The sequence below is a fragment of the Furipterus horrens genome, unplaced genomic scaffold, assembly GCF_987537825.1.
Source record: "Furipterus horrens unplaced genomic scaffold, mFurHor1.1.pri manual_scaffold_10, whole genome shotgun sequence".
NCBI classification, from domain to species: domain Eukaryota; kingdom Metazoa; phylum Chordata; class Mammalia; order Chiroptera; family Furipteridae; genus Furipterus; species Furipterus horrens.
Window position 1 is genome coordinate 97688190 of NW_028327180.1, and position 26310 is coordinate 97714499.

Consider the following 26310-nt stretch of genomic DNA (forward strand, 5'->3'; position numbering starts at 1 on the left):
ATTTCACGACTAACACCATGAATCAAAAATGTCACCAGGTTAGAAGCCGGAGAGGGCAAGGACTTGGATGTATCGGGGGAGAAGTGGAATCTCTATTCTAAGCAGCTGGGCGGAGAACAGGATGTAACAAAATCATCTATTTCTGGCACAGACACAAAGATCCTCAGTTGCACCAGGACCAGTCCAAGGTGCATTTGCCAAGAAGGAACAGACGCCCCCAGCAAACTCCAGATCAGATCAGTCTGAACCCGATTCCAATGGGATTTACCCAAGGCCCACAAATCCTGAGACTGGAGAGAATTAACCAAAAGCTCAATGAAGTGCATCCGAGCCTTCGTCAGTGAACGGCTGTGGCCCAGTGAGAAACATCGTTGGGACAAGGGGGGACGACTTCACTCTAAGTTTAGCCTCATTTTCAATGAAAATGGTAAACGCACACGGACATTTACAAAAAAGGAAGGAGTGCACACTGATCTTTTCATAGTGCCTACTAGGTGCCAGACACGGTCCAGCCGTGGTGATCTCATCGGCTGTCATACCCACTCTGGCCAGACAGGTACCCTGGTTTTACAAAGGAAGCAACTGAGGACCAGAGCTGTCAATCAGGCCAAAGGCGGCCGATCTGCGATTCTCTCTGACTCCGAATCCCTACGTTCTCCCCGGAACTGCATGGCCTGTCCCTCCCTCTCCATGACATTAAACTCCCTGAGGCAGCAGTGATTTCCACTGATTTATTTGCAAATTCTATCTACTTGTCACTCATCTACACTGCTGACTGGGGTGTCATTGGTACTACCCCTTGCATGCAACCACTCAATACATATTCAAGACTTGAAAAATAGGCACTTCATTTGACTCAGCCATTTCATGTGTAGAAAATTATACTAAGGAAAGAATAGATATATCCAAAACTACAGCTAAGGAGGTGTTTATCATATCACTGTCATAATAGCAGTAGGGACTGGTTAAATAAATTATCCAAAAGACAGAAGATTATGTGTCTACCAAATAAAAATCATGGTTGAGTATATTTATTGACCCAGAGGAAGTTTATAATATATAACAAGTTACAATACCTTGGAAAAGTTCAAGAAACATTAAGTGAATAAAGGCTACAAATCAAGGCATATTAAAATCCCATTTTAATTTAATTTAAAGATACAAAATATCCAGAATTAAATACCGGAGACTTTTAATTGATTCTCCTGCCTACCCCACTTCTCTCAGATGCAGCCAGCACACAAGTGATGACACAGCACGCAAGTGCCTCAGCCCGCTCCCCGTGGGCCCCCCCCCCCAAACAGAGTGGCTGCTATTTCCACACTGTCACTTGGGGATCTGGTCATAGCCCCTCGCCCCTTGATTCGAGGCCATCCTCTTTCAATGTTGTGTAAAGTCTGGTTGCACTCGGAAGTGACAAAGACACCACCCCAAACTCGTTTCAACACCTGTGGCCCCTGGAGTTGACGAGGGTGCCTAGCCAGAAAGCTCTTAAGCAATGGTGTTGTCTTACGAGACGACAACTTCTAAATATCTGACGAGCCCTACCCCGTCCTGCATGACCCCCGGAAGACTTCCAAGAGATGACGAAAAACGCATCTTGTTTTTCAGACGTCTTCTGAGGACTAACAGACACCTGCCCCCATTATCTGTACCGGGGCACCAGGCCCCGTTCCGAGTTGGTCCAACTTCCCGTTCCCTACTGTCCCAGCACAAGGGCTGGCTGCACCCCTGCCCGGCCCTTTCACCCATTCTCACCAGCTAAAAAACGTAGTCAGGGAAATTCTGGAAGTATCTGCAGTGCTCTGACTGCCTGTAATACACTGGCCAAATCCTGACCCTACTTTCACTTTCACGTAAGAGTACAAAATTTCCCATGTTTTAAAAAGAGCATTAGAACATAGTGAAAACTTTTTTTCTTGCAACACAGTGAAAACATTCTCATTTTTTCCAGGAAGAGAGCTCATTGCCAGGAGACTGGCCTGAGGGATATTATTACGTCTACTCTACCCTACTCTAACTGAGTCAGACCACATCTTCCCCTTTTCACCATAGCATCCTAACCTGCTCACCCTCCGGAAGCTTACCGTGTACAGTACACTAAATGCTTCAATAGATAACGCAAGAGTTTTCAAAACCCAATATTCCGGTATTAGAAGTTCTTTCAGGAAATAAAGCCGTATTATTTCCTGGTTCACTAAAGGGAGTAAGATGACTAAATTCCTTTAAAAGTACAAAATATTTTAAGGAATGCAGTTTCGCTCTTTTCAAAAGTGTTAAAATTAAACTCAACTAATGGTATTTTAAAAATCACCACCAGGCTTTCAAAACTTCCATTTCATGAGGAACTCTGAATAAGCACCTGCAGAATGGAAGTTGGTCCTGCTAAAGTCTTTTGGATTCAAACCGCGCACCATTTAAACAGACCTTCAACTATCTTATAAACACTGCTCATTTCTCAAATACACACTCACTTTCAGAAACTTAACCAAACCTATCCCAGAAAAACACATTCTAAGTTGGTAGAGCCTAAATGTTTAAAATTTTACACACACACACACACACACTCACACACCTCACACTCACACACACTCACACACACTCACACACTCACACACACTCACACTCTCACACACTCACACACACACACACGGGTGCGGGGAGAAAACAGTGGTAATCAAAAGCATGCTTCATTAACTAGGAATAGCATGAGAAAGAGGGTTGTCAAGGCTAAGATATGAAGAGGCACATCTTCTCTTCTCTTTAATTAAATTCATAGTAAACTTAACACTTGCTCTACTTTCCCGTACAGTCTGTGGTTTTCGTATCCTAAACTGACCCCGTTTTCAAAGAAGGCTGAAGCTGGGCGCCTCACCCCCGTTGGGCCGGGGACAAATGACCGCGCCTGTCCTTCCACCCGGGCTGGGACCGCCTGAGGACGGGCTCCCGCGGCGCGCAGGGCCGGCTTGGGTTCCCTTCCCATTGTCCACCTCCTGCAGGCAGCGTGCAAGCGGAGTTTTCTCACCGCTTGAAGCCAGAGATTTCATTAAGTTCTGGAGCTGAAAGGGACCTTTCAGCGCATTCTGTCCATCTTCCTAAAATGCTTTCCTAGCCCAGGCCCTCTACATCTCTCGCAGGGTGTCTCAACAGCAGACAATGACTGCCACGCACATGCAACATGTCACCCACTCTGGAACTTCTCACACCAAGGAAGTAATGAAGTCATGATGTAAACACCAACATACATCTAAGAGCCACTGGACTTCTTTTGTCAAAAATCCTGTTCGACTCCATTATTTTAATAACTTTAGCAATAACTCAGCTATAAGCAATCCATGAAGATACACAACAAAGCACAGAACACAGATGTCACCAAGATAATACATTTTTCATTAACGCTGAGAGAAGACAGAATTGAGAGGAGGATCAGAAGACAAATCTCATGGGGACATCTCCTGCGGCATTTAAGAGGAAAATGAATCTCAAGTCCACGTTTCTTTTTATCGATGACTTTAAAGTACACAGAGAAACAACAGAAAGTTACCAAAATTGAGATGTGAGCAAGGAACTTTGAAAGGGTGACGTCACTCTTACTTTGAAAACAATCAATGCAAAAACCAAAATTTGGTCTATAAACCACAGGAGACTATTTAAAGTAATAAACTTTCTTGTAAAAATTGTACTTTACCTCCAAATAACCTATATGTTTTATTTCAAAAGTAAGTTATTTTTAAAAAATTGCAAGCCATCAGTAAGGCAGTTTACAAATTTAAAATGTAATGTGCTCAGGCCCCTATAGTGCATATGCACAGCAGGAACTCAGTAAGTGTTTGTTAAATTATGAAGTAATTCACATGGAAAATCCAGGAAGTCTACACGCGAGCACAAACTAGACTCAGAGGCTAAGGAAGAGTATGACGTTGTAATTTTAACGGGCTGACGGTGGACACTGGTTTGGCCACACGGCCCCGTCCCAGTGACTGACTCAGCGGTGGGCACGTCCTATAACTGGAATCCTGGGACTTGGACACAGGACCTCCAGAGAAGAATCGCTGAGCCCAACGTGAGCAGATGACAGCAGGAGCTGCTGATGCCATCATGCTGCTACCACAGGGACAGCCGGAACTGTCCTGGGAGGTCTGAGGAAGACACCTGAACCCACAGCTCACTTTGGATCTTTCGAATTCTACATTTTCTTTTTTGGCTTAAGCCAGTTTTGAGTTAGGTTTTCTGCCACTTTCAACTAGAAAAATCATAACACCTTAAATATTTCGTTCAAATAAAATAGAAGAAACTCAAAATACATAACTGGCATGGCCAAGGTCACAAAAATGCAGTATTCAGATGAAATAGAAATGATTAAATTTATATTTCTTTTCCTATTAGGTCTTTTAGTTTTACTGACAAAGGTATTTAAAACTAAATGTTTCCGAGAATGTCCCGTTCATGCTATACCAGATACTAAAGAAAAAGATCGGTGACAGGATAAGCCACTCAAAACTCTAGGAAGGCAGGGAGAACGGAGCGCAGAAAAACTCAGCTCTGACTTTCCAAAGAGCTCGAAAGCCAGTACTGAGAACCTCACCCACCTCTTCACGGGCACTTCACGGCAAATAAGCACCGAGACTGGTATTACCAAGTAGAAACGCTGAGTAAATAAATAATAACCTTAGAGAAAGAAATATATTCATCACCTAAAATTACAGAAGTCCCGCAAACTGCTGCAGACACAGAATATTGTGAGGAGCAAAGCCTAGTGGGTGCCCCTCCCAGAACAATCACCTTACTCTGCGTTCCTGTGTAACCGTATCCCTGCCCTCATCTTATTTTTCTACATCTATTTTCCTTTCATCTTCGCTTTCCCGCTTATTTCCTTTTTATCTCCTTACATTGTATGTGTCGCTCGAATCACTCAGATCCTTTCTGGGCCAAGTAAAGCAGCAAAGGTCAGCACTTCTGAACTAAGAAAAAGAAAAAAGTTAAAAATACAAACTAATGCACATGCCTAGAAGTCCTATGACTCTTCAAGGGTCACTTGGAAAGGACAGAAAATATCAGCCAAATATGAAAGCACCAGAAAGAACATGGACTGTGTGTTTTTGTTCCATTTTCCTTTTTGAGACAGAAACACGCTAAATCTGAATTCAACAAACTTCTGGATGTACCTATCAATTTACAAGAAATTCAAAGGGAAACAATATGTAGACCTAATGAGAATATAACTAGCAAAATCCAGAATGTGAAAAGTTATACAGAACAAATGACAAGCCAGCCAGTTTCTTCAATAAACACATGGCTAATAGTAATAATAATAATAATAATAATAATAATAATAATAATAATAATAATAATTTTTAAAAGATGGGAGAGGCAATTGTTATAGATTAAAAGAGACTTAAAAAGACTGTTAACGATATGCAATCCGTGAACCAAATCTGGCTGCTGAATTGGAAAAAAAAATGTAAAAAAATGATGAGAAAAACAGCAGACAAATTCTAATAGAGGGCAATACAATATACCTAACTAGTCAGTACTCCTCAAAACTGTCAAGGGAAAGGGAAAGGGAAAGGGAAAGGGAAAGGGAAAGGGAAGGAAGGAAGGAAGGAAGGAAGGAAGGAAGGAAGGAAGGGAGGAAGGAAGGAAGGAAGGGAGGAAGCGGGGGGAGACAGTGGAGAAAACAAAAGAAAGGTTAGCAGGTGACAGCACCTTCGAAAGGACAGTGACCATATTAGTGAGGTCAGGCTACTTACGGGACAGATTACGAACAACGACAGGTTTGAAAATCTCGTTTAGAGGCAGAGAGAAGGGATGCTCTTTGATCTTCTGAAAGGAGTTTCTGAAGCTTTATAAAGCTTAATATTCAGGATCAAGTCATTTTAAAACGAAGAGATGATACCGAGAAACAGTACCAAGGGTTTAGGGAGTGAACGTATTCATTTTACAAGCACGTACAGACTCCCGATACAGGACGGTCGCTCTCATCTGCCTTCCCAAACGTATTCCCTCCCTCAGCCGGGCCACCGTAAGGCATGCCTTGTGCGAGAGGCTGAGAACATGCTACGAACTGAATGTGACATGACAGACACGATCTCTGTCCCCACGGAGATTACCTTCTAATAAGGGATTACGCAACACATGTATCACTTACAACCATGTTAACAGCTGTGAAAAAGAACTGAACGCTGTCGGAAGATGACAAAGGAAACTAACCTGCAGGGGGACTCGGGGGACCCAGACACAACCCCTGAGGAGCTCACACTTGAGCTCAGCTCTGAAGCACAAGCAGAGGTTAACTAGGCAAGAAAGGAGGAAAAAGTGAAGCCACCCTGGTAACAAATAACAGCAGTGCTTGTTAGGTCAAGCCAGAGTGGGGTGCGCTGGAGGAAGGTGGGGGGCGGGACGGGGGGCTGAGTCTGAAGAGCAAAAGGCTGGGAGGAAAAAGAGCAGAAATCAAGAGTCAGGAGGAAAACGGAGGGGTCGGGGTTGGGGTTTCTGACTCGTGCAACTGAAATCATCCATGGAGGACCGGAATAAAAGGCCATCGACGCTGGCCCTGCAGACCTGGCAGCAAGGAGACGCCCCCGGACTGGAAACGGGGTTCACTGCATGTGAACAAAGAAAAGCCTGCCGCAGAGAGCAAGGAACTCCCAGCGGACCCCGCCTGCGCGCTCAAAGCAGCAAAGGCCAGTGGGGGGGAGTGTCCGTGAAGCTGCCAGCCAGGCCGACAGACGGACCCTGAAAGGCCCTCAAGGGTACCTGGAGCCGGGTCTGCGTTTCTTGGATTTTGAACGGGAGAAGCAACCCCAGGTCTAGCCTAGGGTCGGGCTGACCTGGCAGAGGGTGGCAGGGTTATTCTTCTCTGACTGTTCTAAAGCTCCGAGGCAGAGGCCTGCCATTCTTCCAGAATTGTGGAGCTTTCGTGTCTTATGTTGTTTTAGTTTGTAAACTAACCCTACAGAAATCAGATAATTACAAACTAACGGAGGGAATGCTGGGAGAACTCAGGTGTTAAAGAGTGCACCCTGAATTGACAGGCTGAAGGGACTACTGCATTGTGGAAAGCTGTTACCCCGAAATTGGGTAGTTCTCGAATAAAGACTCCTTTCCTTCATTACCAAAGCCTTGCCTCTGGGGTTTTGCCTGGAGGGCGGCAGCGGGCAGCCAGGACCCACTCGCTGTTCCACAACGAAGCTGCAAAGCAGGCAGCGGGAGAACAAGTGGGCAGTACTTGTATCTGACACGGGACTTATCTCCACACTATTGTAATTAACTCCCACAAGTCAATTTTTAAGAAAGACACCTTAATTTTTTTAAAGGGTCAGAAAAGATTTGTCAGGCACTTCTCCAAAGAGGGTACCTAAATGGCCAAGAGGCACATGAAGAAATGCTCAGCAGCCCTTGGGGAACAACACCCAGATGCTAACTCACACCGATCTCAACGGCTAAAACCGAGTGACACCACCAAGTGCCGCCGAGGACGCAGAGCAGCCGGAATGCCGATACACTGTGGAAGGAGCTGGAGAAATGTACAGCCATTTGGGGAAAAGGTCTGGTAGTTTTTTGAAAAAATAAACATGCATCTACACTCTACCCCAGCAATTCCCCTCCTGGGTATACCCACGAGTCCAAACAAAAATCTGAACACAAAATGTTCATGCACGCTTTAGCCCTAACAGCTGAACAGCGGAAAGACCCCGAGTACTCAGCAGCCGGAGGACGGACACACACAGGACTCCTGCATACTGTGTAACAGAGTTCTGCTACGCAATGACAAGGGGTCGACAGCCCGACACAGTGCGCACACGCAGGCTGTACAGTTCCATCCACGTGCGACTCCAGGACACGCGCAACAGGTGTACAGTTGGGAAAGCCGGCTCCCTGAGGCCAGGTGGGCGGGGGGCTGCAAAGGGTCGTGGGGGGGCAGTGTGGGGGTGGGGGTGAATGTTCCATCCCCCGACTGCGGCAGTGCTCACGTGAGTGTGTATAGTTCTCCAAACTCAAACGGTGCCTTAAATGAGTGCGACTGATTACATGCTGATTAAATAAAAAACAAACACAGCCACGACGCCCCCGTCAGAATGGCTGAAATGAAAAGGGCTGGGAAAACTAGTGCTGACAGAGCTCTCCACATTCGAGGTGCAAGCGCCTGGAGAGCAGCTTAGTAACACCTACCGAAGCTCAACGTGCCCGTCCCGTGACCCAGTGACTCCACTCCGGGGTTCCTATAACCCACGGAACAAAGTGCTCGTGCCCACCTTCGAAGTGTTACTCATAACGGCAGCCCCAAAACTGGAAACAACCCAACCAATTCATCAAAAGGAACAAAAACAGACCAAGGACTATATGTACAATGGGATAATTTATAGGGAAAAAACTACTGTTAACGAAATAGATGAGTTTCACAGATACAATAGTGAGCAGGGGAGGGGTCCACACGAGAGTAGATGCTGTATGATTCCATTTATATAAAACCCAAAAACAGCCATAATGAACCTATAGAGAAAGAGGCCAGAATAGGGCTTTGGGAGGGTTTACTGACTGCGAGAGGCACACACAGGAGGAAAGCCTCAGGGGCCCGGAAACGACCTGGGCAGTAGTTACACGGGGTGGCAGACCCGACTGTGAAAAGTCTCTGAGCTGCACATTTAAGGTTTGTGTCCTGTACTGTATCTAAGGTATACCCAATGAATGACACACACACACACAAGCGCCCTTTCTTATTCCACGGTACCCAGGTGTGGCTTCTGTCAGTGTGAGTCACTCTCACTGCTGGTCTAGTCATTTGCATGTTCTCCATGACTCTCAGACTGTCTGAGCTGGTGGCACTACTAAATACTTGGCATAGTGACACTGACGGTGGGACTGTATGAAGTCATGCCCTGACCAGACAGGGAAGATTTGAAAATGCTTATTAACAGTTACAGATACTCTAGTGCTGGTGTAATTTTAAGGGTCAGGGCAGTCCCTCGTCAATTCACTATCCTTTTAGATTAGCTTCAGGCACAGATTGTGGGGAAAATCAAATACACGCAGCCAGCTCTCTGAAAACAGGTAGAAAGTATCTCTACTATTTTTGGTTGAAAACTTAACTCCATAATTATAGCCATGTGCCATTTAACAATGGGGACACTTTCTGAGAAATGCGTCACTGGGCAATTTCAAAGCTGTGCAAACATCACAGAGTGCACTTACACAAACCTACATGGTGTAGCCTACACACACCTAAGCTATACGGTACAGCCTGCAGCTCTGTAGGGGGGGGAAAAATTTTCCCTCTACCCTTCAAGGTTCTTGGCCTGAGACATCCCTGAAATAAAAGACAGATTTACAGGAGAAAAACAAACAAAAGTTTAGTCGCACATATACCTCCAACGTAACAGGAGAAGCCCAGGAAAACTGAGTAACTCACCAAAATGGCTAAAGTCACCACCTTAAACACAGTACCATCTTCATCTGAAGACAAAAGACGTTGGGGTTGGGGGGAGCTTACCAGGAAGAGCAGAGTAAACAAAAGTAAAGTTGTTAGCAGATTTAAGTCCCTGCCTTCTGCACTGGTAAGACCTTCTAGAGAAGAAGTCATCCCCATCTTCCAGGTGAGGCCAGGGAGACATTCTTACAAATGTAAACAACTTTTACAAAAGGTAACTTCTATTTGGTTCTCAGAGTTTCTCCCATGTCTGCAGTTTCTTAAAATTAACCAGCCTAAAAGAACCTTATGCCAAATAGACATATTTTGGGGGCACAAATTCTGTTCCCCTATAGTTTCTAAGCTACAAACCTGGACAGCATTGTACGGCACTGAATACTGCGGGTAACTGTAAGAGCAGTATTGGTGTAACATGTTTCATGACAGCACTACACTGGCTACAGTGTCACCAGGTGACAGGACTCTCCCAGCTCCACTATAATCCAATAGGGCCACCTTCATATACGTGGTCCCCAGTAAGCGAAACACTGTTCCATGGTGCCTGACTGGATGAGAAAAGTGATTTTTTTTTTTTTAATCATTAAATTTTTACGTTATACACAACTTTCAGAATAAATCCAGGTCAGAATTAGGTCTTTTGTCAAAGCATGTTATTTGCATGTTGCAGAACTAAACTTTACACAATGACAACCACGAAACTACGGCTACTGGTTCCCAGACTTAACCAGTACATCGCAAAAACGTGAGGTGAGCACACCCAGAAACTCATTTATGAGCACAAAGCTGTGTAGAAACAGAACTTCAGGCTTCAGTGTGGTCTGACTCACATTCTTGTACACACACACACACACACACACACACACAGTCTATATATTTAAAAGGCTTCGCCCCCCCCCACCCCCCCACATCATCTGTTAATATTGTCCTCTCTCCCCGAACAGCCTCACAGCCTGCTGACAGGGGCTGGTCCCGCCCCGCAGCGACGCGCCCCCCCGAGCTGATGGAAGCGCAGCTCTTGCTCAAATGTGCACCGTCATCTCTCCCCCCCAGCCATCCCCTCCGCCTCGGCCCCCCTCCGAGCCCCGCGCAGGGCCCCCAAGCTCGGCGTGCAGAACCCAGAGGGCACCGGCGGACAGACAAGGGCTACGGTGACCAGGAAGCGCAAGTCCTGACTCAAAAAGGCAGCCATTGCTCAGCTCCCATGTTCAGGTAAGACCAGAAATTGGTGGTTTGATATAAAATGTCACTTTTTAAAATCTATGCAGACCAAATAAAACATATTTGTGTAGCTATAGGCTACTAGTTTGTAACTTAGGATCTAAAAAATAAATTCCAAGATTTGGTTATAATCTATTCTTCCAATTTATCTACCTCAATCCCCTCACACAAGCTACCCTCCAACAATCCAAGAACCACTTAACCTGTCCCTCCTAAAAGGCAATACACACCACTCCCTGACAACCATTGTTCATGGGGTAACAAGGGAAAACCAAAAGGCTAGCACGTTCAGAAGAACAGCCCTGTAATATTAAATTTGACTCAGAACTAACGTGGACTCCTGGTTCTTTTTAAATATACTTCTTAGCTCTGTCCACTGAAAAGGTTCTAGAAGCGATGACAGACAACCCAACAGCGATCATTTTGATCATTTTGGTTTCTAAAATACCCTTCTCTGCTAGAAGGAACAAAAGTTTCTTGGAGGAATGGTTGATTCCTGTTGCACAGAACCAAGTAAAAAGCCAAGAGACACACGGAGACTGATAGGACCATGTCCAAAGGAAGCAGAAGCTCCCTTGACGGGGTTCTCATGAGCCAAATCTGGACAATCTGAGCATCGATAAAGACTGTAATGGACTGTTAACGCGCGCAATAAATAGAAGTCCACACCAGCACGGCCACACACAAAGGGAGGAGGAGGAAGGGTGGGCTGTGGGAACGCTAGCCGATAAATGCAGGTGGAATGCCAGGGAACCACAGTTTTGTAACTCCCACTGTAGTAACTGATATCAGGGTCGGGGTGATGAAACCCCCGGGGGCAAGGCTGTGATGGAACAGGGTGTTTACAGGGTGCCGTCGCAGTCCATAGATTCTGCTCCCACGTGCGATTACACGGGTAGAATGACACCTTTTTAATGGAGAACGAAAGGATCTGCCATTACGGGCCTCCCGACGTGACTCCCGGCGTGACCCCATGCGCTTCACCTATGATGAAGCATTCGAGCCGAAATGCTGAGCCTGACGCAGTGAAGCCTGTCCCCTGCCTCCCAGTTCACAGGACGCACAGGAGTTAGAGAGACAAGGTAAAGGGCACAGCGAGGAAATACGCAAACGAGAGAGGAACGCTGCACACCCCACAGGACAACTGACCGGGCCGTCCCCCCCCCAGAACACCAGCGCTGGGAGGAGGAGGGGACAATGGCGGAGGGAATTAAAGAGACACAACCACACACAACGGGTGTATTTTGTTTGGTTCCTAGTGTTTTGGGGTTTTCTTCCCAAGGGGGAGGGGAATACTAGAAAATACATTCTTGGGACAATTAAGAAAATTTAAATTGAGCCCTGGCTGGAGTGGCTCCGTGGATTGAGCACCGGCCTGAGAGCCAAAGGGTCACCGGAGAGGAAGGGGAAGGAAGGAGGGACTGGGGTAAGAAATGACCCAAATGTGGCAAAAATGTCAATAACTGTTGAATCTAGGCGGAGAGGACGTAGGATTTGTTGTACTGGTTCCCCCCCACACACACACCCTTCAATATATATGAAATTTTTAATAATAAAAAGTTATGTGGGAAAAAAGAGAAGATAACTTACAAAAGCAACCAGCTTAAAACCCATGGAACACACGAGGGGTCAGGGTCTAAGACCCCCGCCAACAAAGCCTGGGAGAGGGGAACTCCTCCACGTGCTGGAGGCAACAGCGTGACGTCAGTCAGGTTTCTGACAGCACCCACCCAGGGGGGCTCACTGGTGGGGGTCTGACCTGAACACTCCTCCCTGTGACATCACGTGCACACTAAGGCATCCTTTACGGAACTACTGGTACCGGCAAAGACCGGGGATAACCTGCGCACACGTGTATCAGCGCAGACTGGACTCACAGACTGCAGTGCATACGAGTCAGCACGCATCCTTTAGATTTTTAAATCTACTCGAAAAACATGAGAGCTCTTTGGGAACCGACAGGAAAGATGACCGTGTCATCTTTTACATTAAAAAAAAAAAAAATCAAGGTGCAGACTAATGTGGTTGAGTAGCTGGAGCTACAAAGAAGGGAGGGGAGACTTTATTCTGTGTGTACTTCTTTCTGTGCCTTAAGAAGTCTGTACACAGGATATAAAGTGTATTCAAAATATTTGTGTTAAGTACTGACCAACTGTAGCTGGAATGAACTCTTTATATCTCCATACTTTTATTACCAAGACCTAATTACTGTGGAGTTACAGCTCACCTGAGAGTCAGGGGCTGAAGTCCATGCATACGGTGAAGGTAGCACATAGTAAAAATTTGCCTGAAAAATCCCTTACATATATGCCACACTGGACCGACACGCCGTTTCAGTAATTCCGACACAGCTCATTTTCACTGCAGCACATGAATGGTTCACTGTTCCCTCAACTGCCTAGTGCATGAAGTATCCGGCTTGCACTCAGGCCCAGTGTGACGTTACAAGTGTGTGTCTTTCAAGCACCACGCTCACGCCCGGCACAGCCGGGCGAGAAGCATTCAGGAACGGAGGCTGGCCGAGGAGAGCAGGTTCCCATTTCTCCCTCACACAGGATCCGGATCCTTCACTGTTCAGGTTAGTTTTCCCTTGTTTCTGTCACCAGTGCACAGAATTAAATTTACATAAATGGCCATAAGATGTAGAGTGACGACATGAAGTTTTTAGAAAAACACTTCCGAAAAACAGTACCTGTATTAGTTAAACAAACCATCACGGTGGGAAAGAAAACACAGCTCAAGCGCAATGGGCGAACCTGACGACCTGGAGCAGGCTGAACAGAATCCCCAGACCAAGATGGAAAGAAAGAGGTGTACCTTCCTGACCAGCATCGCATACGATCTTATAAGGTCCCACGATCTCAGCTGCAGCTCACTGCGCTAGGCTGGCCTTCCCACACGCCAGCCCACAGATTCCTCAACATGCATACTAAGCAACCTTACAACTCCAGGTGAAAGTTAGCGACCACTGAGACTAAATAAAAACTCTCGAATCTTCCTGTCACGGCTCTTCCTGGTGAGCTCAGATCATTATTCCTAGCAGACCCTTCTCTTAGAAGATTCAGCCATTAGGCAACTCAAATTCATGATAAACTGAAATTCTTTCTCAGCCCCCACCACCACCACCACCTGCTCTTCTCGTATTCCGTAACATGGAAAAGAGAAAAACATCCATCCTGGTGCCCAAGCCAAAATCTATCATTCATACTCCGCTGCACGTGTGCCCCGCTCCTATAAACAGCCCCCAAATTCTGTACAGTATTCCCTCACTTACCGCAGGTATTACGTTCTAGACTGCCCCGTGACAGGTGAAAAGCCACGAAGTAGGAACCTTACATTTATTTTAGCATTTATATATATATATATATATTTCAAGGCTTTATAAACCCTTCCCACACACTTATAAACCGTTCCCAGTACCTTGTCAACCTTTCCCACTCCCTTATTAACCTTTTCCACACTTTTATACACTAATGTTCTTCAACATATTCTACACTCTTAAACCTATGTAACTTCAACAACATACGTATACAGCACCGCAAAACCCCGTGATATAGCAAAAAGCCCACGATAAGTAATTAGATATATTTTTTAAGAGGCCGTGATAAGTGAACCGCGATACAGAGCGGGACCACTGTAGACCCTACCACCTACATCTCTTTTAGGGCTACCCACACCATCAGGCCCACTGTCAGTGCTTTGGGTTGCCTTTATCACCGACCCCTTGAACAAACTGGTCTCCCTGCCTTGGTCTCTTGAATCCATCTTGCACACACCTGAAAAGTTAACAGCCAAATACAAATTCAGGTATGTTACCTTTTCTATTAATACATTAAAAACAGAAGAAGCAAGAACAAGTCCCAAAGTAACAACGTAGTAGCTCATTTAATAAAACGATGCAACGCAGAGAGACTGTACCACCAGGTGTATTTTTCATGAGTACGCATGTTCCGGTTCTAATCCACACTGTATGACCAAATTAAATAAGCTATTGTGTGTGTTTCAATAGAAAAAGGACACAGGGAAGTCAGGAAAATTCAATGGCCTTCTCAGAGTCAAAAATGTACACAAAATGGAGCTTACCAGGAACGACATCACCTGAAGGAGAAAAAGGCTTCCAGACCTGCAGGAGTGCGTTCATACTGAATTTACGAACGCGTCTGAAACGCGAATGCCTGATCGGAAAAGGACTTGGCTGGGGAAAGCAAGCAGAGGCCGAAAGAAGAGGTTCTGCCTCGAGGAAACACCATCCACCCCAAAGCAAGCTGGATGAGGCTGCCTCAGTCCCTGGCTGAGTCCGCGCTGACTACGCTGACCCGGTAGGTAAAGTCCACCTACATGAAGAGAACACTCCAGCCATTTGGCTTGAGTCTCAGGTTCCTTACTTGAAATAATTAAACTGGCATATTAATTAGAACCAAGCAAACAACCCTACTTATCAGGAAAGTTTGCATTAACCATGACAACGAGCACATAATCTAAAATAATAAACTGGGACTCTGGCTTTACACACTAGTCCCGCAAAGAGGGTTAATGCAAGTCCAGCCCGGGGATAAGAGGTGCTTTGCGCGTGCTGACCAGATCAGATTTCTAAGGATGACGAGCCAAGGACCAGGCCTAGGATAAAGGTAAATGCTAACACTGTACCTGCGGCTACTTGAATGCAAAAGTAAAATGAGAAATTCAGTTCCTCGCGTACAGAAACACGTTTCCAAATAGCCAAATGCGCTGACTGGCAGCTGCCAGACGGAACAGCACAGAAGTGATCCCCGGAAGTTCTCCGGGACAGCTCTGCTCTGGAGGGTAACCTTAAACAGCCCTATGGTACATCCCCCTGGGAAACGAGCGGCCGGACAGCCCTGGAGGGCTAACAGAACCTGAGCTCCAGGCTGCCTTCTACAGAAGAGCCGGGGTACGCCACACAGGGGCTCCTTTCCCTGTGCGATGAGTTCTTCCCAGCACAGCGGACGGCTGAGTCTTCAGGATCTGCGCCCTGTTTTTCCCACCGGATGATACTCTAAACTAGAAGCAGCTCAGCACAGAGGTCGGAAGCACATTCTCTGAAGCCAGACTGTGTGGAAACGGTTCGCATCCCTGTCTCTAACTAGGTGTGTGACCTGGAACGTGTTATCTAACTCCTCAATGCTTCCGTTCCCTCACCCATGAACAGAAATAATAGCACCCACCTACCCACTCACGGGGTCACTACGCAAACGAGTTTAGGCGCAGAAAGTGCAGAGGACTGTGCTCAATCCGGAGTCAGTGTCCAGTCATTATTAGCCGCGATTATTTCTACCACTACCACCGTCCTGACAGCTCTTCAGAAGGCAAGTGCTAAGAATGTTCACCGAGGACAATTATTAGCAAATATAAAGGAATTAAACTAAAAGAAGGATCACAGAGTTAAAGAACCAGTCTATGATAAAAAGAACTTTTTTAAAGATTAAATGGAATGGGTAATCTGGAGAGAATATTAAATGTCAAAAATGTCACGTTTTCAAGAGTTGCCTGACGATGTCTTACTTGTAAGACGAACACACCAGAGGTCAAAAGAAGTCTGCATAATCAGCTTCTGAGCAATTTAACTAACCAATAAAAACTAAGGAGGAACTGAAAAAGTACAAGTTCGAGTTCACTAGACCAGATGATACTTCCTTATACAGAACATGTTTGACCTTTAAATTCATTGCCTCTCTCACACTCCCTAAGTTACCTTCGTGTTTGCTTGATGAACTGACTGAAGATTTTCTAATTTTCTCATCAAGTTGGGGGAGCACCAGGTTTAACTCAAATACCGCGCCACAGAAAGACCGACCATGTGTTCCGTGAGTAGAGATCTGATGTAAAACTCCACACCTTGCTTGCAGGCAGGTAATTTTGAAAACCCAGAAGTTGGGGTACACACACACAGCCCCAAGATCAAAGCTTGGCTCTGCCGTTTACTTGCTGTACGGCCCTGGACGACTTGCACTTAATGCTTATGAGCTTCATGTCACAAACTGCAAAGCACAAGTAACAGCATGTGCCACGTGCCACCAAGTACCCGGCGCTCAGCAGATGCTCAGTAAACAGTGGTTTTTAAAAAGACCCCCCAAGAGTCCTGAGAATAAAAGACCACTCCTTTAAATGGCAACTACAAAGACTACTGTGACGAGGTATCAACTATGAATCATGAGATAACGCCTCAACACTTATCACTCGTTTTCCACACTTTACAAGCTATTCCCCAGACAAGGCTCCCTGTTGAACGATTACCGTAAGCCATGCAAGCCTGTAAGGAAAATGACCGCACATCTCACATCGTGGCGAAGTCCCCAGCGCGCCTGCCACGTGTGCCTTCAGCAGGCCCCCTCCAAGCATGACACTAACGTAAAAAAACTTGGTTTTTCGGTTTCTTTCCAAAAGCTGAGGCCCGCCAAACAGAGCAACACAGCGTAGGGGCTTACCTGGAGAACACTCTGGCCTTCAGACCCACCAATGCAGAACGAGTGGGGCTCCCTCTGAGACTAGTCTGAGAAAAGACAGCGCTCAGGCAGCTCCCAAGATCCTTCCCGCTTACCGTGTCCGGCTCTCTTCCACCAAATCCCACACATGCACTTCGGTAACCGCTGGAAGACAGAAAGCAATCCATACACCCACCATGGCACCGGTGGCAAAGGGCAGCCACCAAGAGGCGGCAGGGAGGGTCAGCGGAGCGGTGGACCTGAGGCACGGGGGACGCGCTGCAGCCCGAGCCCGCGCTGAGACGAGGGTAAGAAAGGCGACGTGGCAAAGGCTTACGTCCCTCCTGCTGATACTTACTATGGTAAATAACACGCGATTTCCAAATGAGAGCCGCTGAATGCGTACACTGTTATCCACAGAAATTGTCCCGACCGTTCGGCCACAACACACTGGCCCAGCCATCTCCTAAGACAGCCGCTGCGCCGTACAGAACGGCTTGTCAGCCGACGCTGACGATCAGGGGAGCGCTCACGTACCCCCCCGTGAAGACAGTTACTTAAGCACCTCACGAGAAATCTTTCGGTTCGCTGTATATAAGACATCAAATCTGCACACTGCCTACATCTTCCCTCCGCTGAAACAGACAGTTTAAAACACATTTTAAAAGGATGTACTTTTGATTCAATAAAGGCCAGTCCCCACAATGACCAGTCATTGAGTAAACTAAGGAAAATAATAGAGGACACTAATAAATAATTTACTAGATGACACCTTTAAAAACATAAGCCCAATTCACATTACATGCAAATTCTTTTACTGCCATACCAATGTTTCTATTCTATTAGAGTGGAGATTCCAAACAAATTATGAGGGAGAGAGCAGAAAAGGCACTCAACAGAATGACACAGGGCACACGTTACGCATCGAAGGCTGAACTTCCCTGCAGATACGTTTTCTACCTCCCCAGCTGCCACACTCTTGCAAAAATATTCGTGCAGCAATGAAAACGCCCACCTTTGCTAAGGGCTGCTAATGGGCCAGGCCCATGCCCGTCACTGCTCATTTAAGTCTCGAAAACGATGAGAAGGAATAACTCGCCCAAGTCCCACACCTAGTGGGCGGTGCAGCTCCGGCCCTTTCCACAGAGCACGGCTGCACCCTGGCCCAAGGGCTAGAAAGGCCTCGATTCGGGGGCAGAGGAAACCAAGCTGTACTCTCAAAGGTCCCCAAGTTCATCAACGTCCATGGAGAACTAAAAACAAACAAACAAACAAACGGAACAGAAGAGTAAAAAGATCTCAGCGCAGCCGAACTACAATACAACTGAACCGGAGGGGCCATCCCAAAACAGCGACCCCCGTAGACCTTGCCACTCAGGAAAGCGCTTCATTAACAAAGCCATGCGGGTCGGGGGCCTACAAGATTCATGCTAAAACGACACAGTATAATGTTCCCCAACTAGTCTTTGTGTTTATAAGCAAAGACTGTGTCTCTGGCGGACGATCTCAAACCTAGGTGAAACTGAGAAACTTTTCCATTCCAAGATTTGTTAATAAACCACAGGCAATGACTTAAAGAGCTTCTGATTTTCCAACTTGTAGGCAAAGCACACGGAGTGCCTGAAACACCGGTCAATGATGAACCGCCCTGTAACAATCAAATGGAAATACCTTAACACCCAAAGCGTAAAAGAGATCACGTACGTAAGAGCGCCAGCAAAGAATGAGTGCAAGTGTTTCCCATTAAGTGCTATTACTCTGGAGCCTAAGAATAAACCAGAAACCCAGTTTTGACAAAAGCAGCTATACTGAGCTATGGGCCAGTAGCTAACTCCTAAGGCAATAAACTCTGCTTTTCAAAGTATAACTTACTGCTGGAACGGAACTGCTGAACGTTAGAGCAAATCACAACCACACTATTTCACTAACGAACGCATTTCTGAACCTCTTGAATTGTCAGGCCTCTGCCCTGTGCTCGTGAGTTCATTTTCCCCCCTTCCCTTCAAATTAACCCGACTGAACGCCTGCTGGTGGAAGGCCAGATGCCGGCCCAGGAGCCTCGAGCCTGAACTCCCCCTGCCCTCTGCCCCTTTCTCTTTGAATCGCCAAGGGAACCAAAATATATTTTATGATTCGTTCTCGTAAGTGGCTAAGTGTTCTCAATTTAACTTAAAAAACTTAAAAAGGACTCAAGTTCCTCTTTTCTCAGTAGCAGAGATCTTAATTTTTCTTTCCCTCCTGCGGCTCAGAGGCCCGCTGTGAGAGGGTGGTTTCCTATATTCCTTCTACTTGTGTTTACACATCTCTACGCACAGGCCTTTTTTGTTTTTCATTGACATGTGAATGTCCCACTGTCTACTTCACGGCTCTGCACTTGCTGAGAGTCCTCTCTGTTAACGAACCCCCAGAGGGAATTTCCTAAAAATGCTTCCTGCTGACATCACACACAGAACTCTGTCATCTCTGAGTTTTGCTAAAACAATGGTCAGATCCAGTGAGAGATACCCCACCGGGCTGTCAGGTCTTCCTGGTTTGTCTCTCATTTGCCTACAAAGACAAACTTCCTGTTGGGCAACGGCCATCGGCAGAAACTTCACAGAGGGTAACAAGCACATTCTTGATCAACAGGTTTTTCCCCTTTGTCAACAAATTCAATGAACAACTCAAATACACACAGGAGGAAATCTTGTAGGATACTCACCGCTTGCTTATTCTGTTAAAGGTCAAAATCATCAGCTTTGCTAAAGCACCAGTAAGGAATCAAAAACCTTAGAGCACTCAAACATAAATCCCAATGCTCAGGACTAATATAGCTAATCACCAGTCCCCTTCTCCCAGGAACCGAAAGCAGGGTTGGGTGGGTTCTCTCTAGTTAAGAGTCTAATTACGCGGAACGTAACTGGTAGCTCTGAGCAATCTTAACAGTACTTCCCAGATTTCCAAGACAATACTGATCGTGTATAAGCTCATCATTTTCCCCAAAGATCCCTAAACAAATGTATGCCTAAAGGCAACTGAATTTTAGGCCTCTGTAAAGCTTCACAAATAATTACATACACAACTGGGGGGGGGTGAGGGGGATTAAAACCTCTTCACACCATCTGGCTTGCCTGTGCTTTACAGAACACGGTTTCCGTACTTGAGGGGACCTTGCGTACGGCCAGCAGGTGCTGAGAGAGAGCGTCATGGGCGTCGTTCGTATCACCCATGATGCTCCCAACCACTCGAAGCGATAACGGCATTTTCTTATCTTTACAGGTAATAAAATCATGCCACAGAAAGGTTAACTTTCTCAAGTTCCCACAGCTGGCCAAGTGACAGCACGAGGACAGAAGTCCAGGCGTCTCACCAAAGCCCGTGACCTTCCTGCTAACTCATGCTTCCTAAGGTCACAGAACCCTTAGAACTCGCCGGCTGTTGGGCAAGTCCTCAGCAACAGATATAAAGGAATCCGCGTTTCCTCAACCCTTTGCTGTCTACCACGCTCTGGGACGCACAGAAATCCATCTGTATGTGGGCCACGCTCTGCAAATATGGTTCAAATGTCTACGGACATCTTGTGCTACACCCCGCCCCTTTGCCTTCTTACCAAAGCTCTTCTCCTCCGTTCATCTCCACCCTTGTCCTATGGTTGTTAAAAGGAAATCTTAAAAAAGGTTTCAGAGCATGGAAAAAAAAAAGAAACCTTAACAGTAATTTAAATCAATAAATATCTATTGCACACTTAAGTGCTAATAAGCATTATGAAGGATCGATTCAAACGACCATCGGATACAGCCTCTGGAAGGGAAGCTCCGATATGATCACGGGCTTTCACAATAAACAGGAAGGTGTAAGTACTGGAAGAGTCAGGAACGCATTATTATGAGTGAGTGACACAGGCGGGAATTCCCGGAGCAGAGGAGGGATGAGATACAGGCAGACGGCAATAACGCACGTAAACAATCACCCGAAGTCCAACATCACCTTTCCCAAACACCTACGACAAGAAGACACTGTGAGGAATTTACCGTTTCATAGGGGACACGAACGGGAGACTAGAACACACGCCCAGGATACGTGGAGTGCCGTAAGATAAACCCAAAGTGCCAGACCTCGCTCGTCTCACTGACCCACGGGGACCGTGACAGTGGTGCTACAGATACAAAGGCAAAGCGGTCTCTGCCACCACTGTGGTTTTAATACACACTGACATCACGAAGTGGCACCTAAATTGTTTTGAGGGGACAGGACTTCACGAGCACAGGTAAAAGAGAGAACTGCTAAGATCTGACCTAAGCCAATTTAGCCACAAACAACTATCATACTAGGTCCTTCCCGAAAACACAACTAGCCTCCCACATCTGGGCTTAGGTCAGTTCCTACGGGTTCTGACAAAAGACACAGCAAGGTCAGAGTCGGAAGGACCGGGGTCCTCCCGCTTCGGCTGGAGTACAGAGTAAGTGAGGCACGGGGGCAGAAAAGCCAGAGGGAGGCTGGAATCGGAATTACAGGACACGAAACGCTTCCTTCCCCTTAAAAGTGCCACCATCACCAAGTGTAACCCCGGACCCCAGGCACCTGCCAGCACAGAACAGCTTGCTCCTAGAATTCGTAGACTCCAGCAGCATGACTCGGAGGGGCGTGGGCTGTTCTGTGAGCCTACGTACTGGGGTCCTGGGCCAACTTTCTCCATTTCCAAGGTACAGCAGTCAGGGGCCAAGAGTGCCGAGACTTGTGGGAAGGATCACGTTTCTCCTCGTCAGATCTGAGAGGACATCTAACCTCCTTCAAAATCGGGGGCAAAAATGGATATATCTCAGCCACAGCCTCTTGAAGCAAGTCAGTGAGGTCTATAAATACGTGTATCGATCATTTCATTCGGACCCTACTAAACTTCTGTCTATTTAATCTGCATTTGGTAAATCGGATGAGGGTGAGTGACAGTGACATCCAATTTGGAAAGGAGTCAGTTCCTCAACAACCCCACTTACTCCGCTTAGGAAGCCGATGATAGGAAGGGGGCGGAAATCCAAAAAAATTTTCCCCCAATATCTTCACTTGTTCCTTTCGTCGCCGCGACTTCCTTCAATCGCTGTGACAGCAGCACTGATACACCACCTTCTTACTAAAACCCAACATCCTTTACCTGTATTATTACTACAGTCAACAATACAGCCACTTAGAGAAAACACCGAAGGGAAATGGCTCACTTAAAGTCACCTAGCAAAGAGGGGGCCGTTCAACAGATAACAAGAGAGAACCAACTGTCCATTAATTTTGTAAAGATGGAGAGAGGGATGAGTTCACACCTATAGAGGAGGCAGGATTACCTTCCCTACATTTTCAACATCCACTTCCCTGCCATCTTCTGTTAGAAGATTATCCATCTTTCTGTTCCAATTAGCAACTCCGTGAGTGCTTTCTAGGCACGAGGGCCCCATGTCGTAACTGAAGCATTAATGAATATCACGTGATATAAAAGGCACACTTTTCACTCTTTGCAGTGAAGTGCACTAGACACAGCCTGGTGAACTTGGCAGCGTTAAACATGGCTACTACTCTTCCACCTCATTAATAATAATACAGCTGATTTTACCAAGGGCAGAAGTTTGAAAAACAGCCCCCCAAACAAGGTATATTCTGGGCCAACATAAGGCCATAGAAGTCGTTCGGTGGTGAAATTATTCCCCATCAGCCATGGGGAGTACAGGACACGCAATCAGAAGTACAGTACGTAGTCTATATTCCAGGCAGAACCTAGTGAGGCGGGCCTGCTGGAGAAGCACCCTTTGTGGACCCAGCCTCAGGCAGGGGTAAGACTCACAACAGGGTGCTAGTCTGAGAATTTTAATTCCTCTGTCACCAGCTGGACCTCCTAGGAAACTAAAGAAGTGCAAGGAAAAACGGAGAAAAAGTCAAAATGAAAGAAAGGGACGCACATTAAGAAATTGGACAGCCCCAAGAAATCCGTTTCCTCTCTTTACTACAGCACACTCTGAAATACCGAGTGAGCGTTATCCTGCTAACCATTAAGTCCCAAGCTTGTACGGCAGCACAGTCACAAATATTTGAGTATTGAATCTGACTCATAAAAATCTAAAAATATTTCATGCTTTAGGCTTTCAAAACACCATCAGTTTAACCCCTTCCCTCCTTCAATCATGTTGTCTGGAAACCAATGTAAAATATCTATTTTTTAGTTTAAACATCCATTTGTGTTGTTCCACTTGTTTGGGCATTCATTGGTTGATTCTTTAAAAAAAAATTTTTTTAATTGATTTTAGGAGAGGGAGAGGGAGGGAGGGAAGGGGGAGAGAGCGACATACCGATTTGTTGTTCCACTTTATTTACGCATTCATTGGTTCATTCTTGTATGTACCCTGACTGGGAATCAAACCTGTAACCTCGGTGTATCAGGACAATGCTCTAATAAACTGAGCAACCCAGCCAGGGCTGTAAAAATTATTTTTAACCTACTTCTCCAAACTGTAATGAAAATGCAGTGGATACAGAAAGAAAGCCACATGCAATTAGATTTTAAGGCTTTATCATTCCTACATCTGATCCTGGATTTACTGAATCAGTTGTTAAGTATCTGCGCTATCTATATGCTAAAATAAATACATATATGTTTATGAAAAGTGTTGCCTAAGAGTCTTAGCAGGTATCCCTTTGAGGTAATATCAAAATCCATATATAACAAGCCATTTTAAAATTGATCTAAATAACTACTAAACTCTTGGTTAAATTTCCTAAGAGTCCCAGTTTATAATGTCCTTAAAAGGCTAAAATATCTGATCACAGACAAGTACAATCATGTAAAATGAAAACGTTTTTAAGTTATAAGGATAGAAAGCCAGTATATTTAGGCCCACAATTTTTTGCTTACCATACACCCACACTAATTAGATTATACTGTATTTCTTCTAATTCTTTTGGAAATAAAGACATTTAGTTATTTTTTTAAATGAACAGAAATGAAAGGAGCACAGAACAGCCAATGTCAAAGAAGTACCAAGATACAATTTTTTAATTATGAAGTACTGTTATGTTGTATGTATGTCCATAAGATTATGAACTGTATTTGTAATTCTAATTAAGATATTTTACCAAAAGTAATCTACAAATGTTGCAGAATGTCAAAGGCATGATAAATTATAGTGAGAAGGAAAAATTATTTAATAAATGGAAATCAAATAAAAATCCACATATGACAGTATGTTAGAAAGCCACCAGACACGCGCGCACACACGCACACACACACACAAATCAGAAACTACTAGACCTATTTTTTATAGTTCTCAAGAATGCTGAAGTGTAGTTCTGTGAATTATGCAAAGGCCAGCAGATATTAGCCTGCCTCCCTATTTATGCTACTGTACTTCCATTTTTAAAACATGTATCTCAACTCCCCAGATACCATCATCCACAGAAACCATGCGGCTATCCAACAGACTTTCAGTGTCACCATTTATTATTTATAGCATTAAATGGGGGAAGTGGCTCTGATGTCACCGACCCTACCCAGTGGAATCACTGACTCAATAGGCATTTTTCACACTGGAGAGAATCTGGCTAGGAAAACACTTCGCTGGGTTAAGTAGATTCGGTCACCTTTCCTCTCAATCCAGGGTAGAAGCAGTTACCTTGTGAGGAGAGATACAAAGAAACTGGCGAGGTTTCCGCAGGAAGAAACCCTGGGCTTGTCCACTCGCAGAGGCAAGGACTTCCTCCACAGCCCAGTTTGATTTCCCTGTCGTTCAAATTGGCAGGTAATCGCTGCCATATTTTGTTTCTCCCACCCAATCATCCACCAATTAACAGATCCTGCTAGGCGCTGTCTCTGGATCTGTTTCTAAAACCCGCTTCTGGCTCCACGTCCTAAGTGAAGGGGGCAAGGGCGTGGGGGCGTCTGCGGGGGCGAGGAAGTCTGGTCTGGCTACCAGTCATTACTAACAGAAGAGTGATCGCTTCTCCGGGGGCCTAGGAGTCTCCTTTCTCTTTTCTTTCTTTCTTTCTTTCTTTTTTTTTTTTTTAACATTAAATTTAAAAAAATTTTTTGAGAAGAAAGAACTGGCGGCAGTCATGAGGACGACCCCTCCCCCCGCCTCCCCAATTCCCCAAAGCAGCTCTGGAAAACGTGAAGTTACGTTGCCCTTTCCCGGGAGATGGAATCCAGAGTACCCAGGGCCTTGCAATGCAAACATCCCTCTCGGCCCAGTAGGAAGCCCTTTGTCCCAGAAGCCGGACATCAGGGGGGGCCGGGAAAGAGGCCCCTAATCCGTCACAGCCTCGAACCCGAGAGCCTCCCACATCCACCCCTGTAGGGCCTAATCCCGGCATCGTGTGCACCCCCCTCGGCTGGGGAGAGGGTGCTGAGACCCCTACTGGGACGCGGAGGCCCGAGGCCCTGACCGATCTCCCCCGGACCCGCTCCCACCACCCGCTCCCTCGGCCTAAGTGGGGCTTGCAAGAGCGGTGCAGGCCTGGCCCGAAGAAACAGAGGAGGAAATAAATAAATAAGTAACGCCGCTTCCGAGAGGCGGCTGAAATGCTAGAGCGAGTGTGAGCTGGGGCCACGGCACCAGCGAGCGAGGGTCGGTCGGGAGACGGGCCCGGAGATAGACGGGGGGGAGGGAGCACCGAGGGGCAGGAGGGGGCCGGGCCAGCTCCGGCCTGAGATCTCTAGGGATCCGGAGAAACCGCGCCGGGCCCGAGGCTAGGGAAGGCGGGGGGCCCCAGTCCGGGCCGAGACGGCGGGGAAGGGCCAAGGGCCGGCCTCGCGCCGGACGCTGAGATGGGCAGGCCCGCCCGCGGCCGGACGGACAGAAGAACAGACGGTCCAGCGGGCCGCACTCACCATGAGCTCGATGGTCTTGTCCTCAATCACCGAGTCGGGCTCCATGGCGGCCCCGGCGGCCCCGCCTCGCTCTCCCGGCGCAGCAGCGAACCGCCCGGGCGGAGGAGGCGACGGCGGAGGCGGCAGAGGCGGAGGCGGTACTCGCACCCACTCTAGCTGCCAGCCCGCCCGGGCCGCCGGCAGCTCCGCCCTCCCCTTCGGCGAACGCAGTACGCAGAGCCAGGACTACAGCTCCCAGCAGGCGCCGCGTGCTCCGCAGGGCGTTGTGGGAGCGAGGAGCCGACATGGGCCCATGCCCTCCTGGCGGCGCGAAGCCGAATTCTGAGCTGAAAGTAGCACTGGATAGTGAATGCGGGAAGCGCAGACCTAAAAAACTAAGG

General features: G+C 46.6%; 1 protein-coding gene across 4 annotated transcripts in view; it reads right to left on the minus strand.

Moving 5' to 3' along the window:
* The window catches only part of FBXW11 (F-box and WD repeat domain containing 11), a 97874-nt gene extending 71751 nt beyond the window's left edge, over positions 1–26123 (minus strand). For all 4 annotated transcript variants that reach the window (XM_090288580.1, XM_090288579.1, XM_090288577.1 and 1 more), the window contains exon 1: positions 25931–26123. In XM_090288580.1, the coding sequence (XP_090144706.1) occupies positions 25931–25975 (45 nt within the window). In that variant the 5' untranslated portion in view covers positions 25976–26123. The remainder of the gene's footprint in view (positions 1–25930) is intronic.
* Positions 26124–26310: the final 187 nt, after the last annotated feature.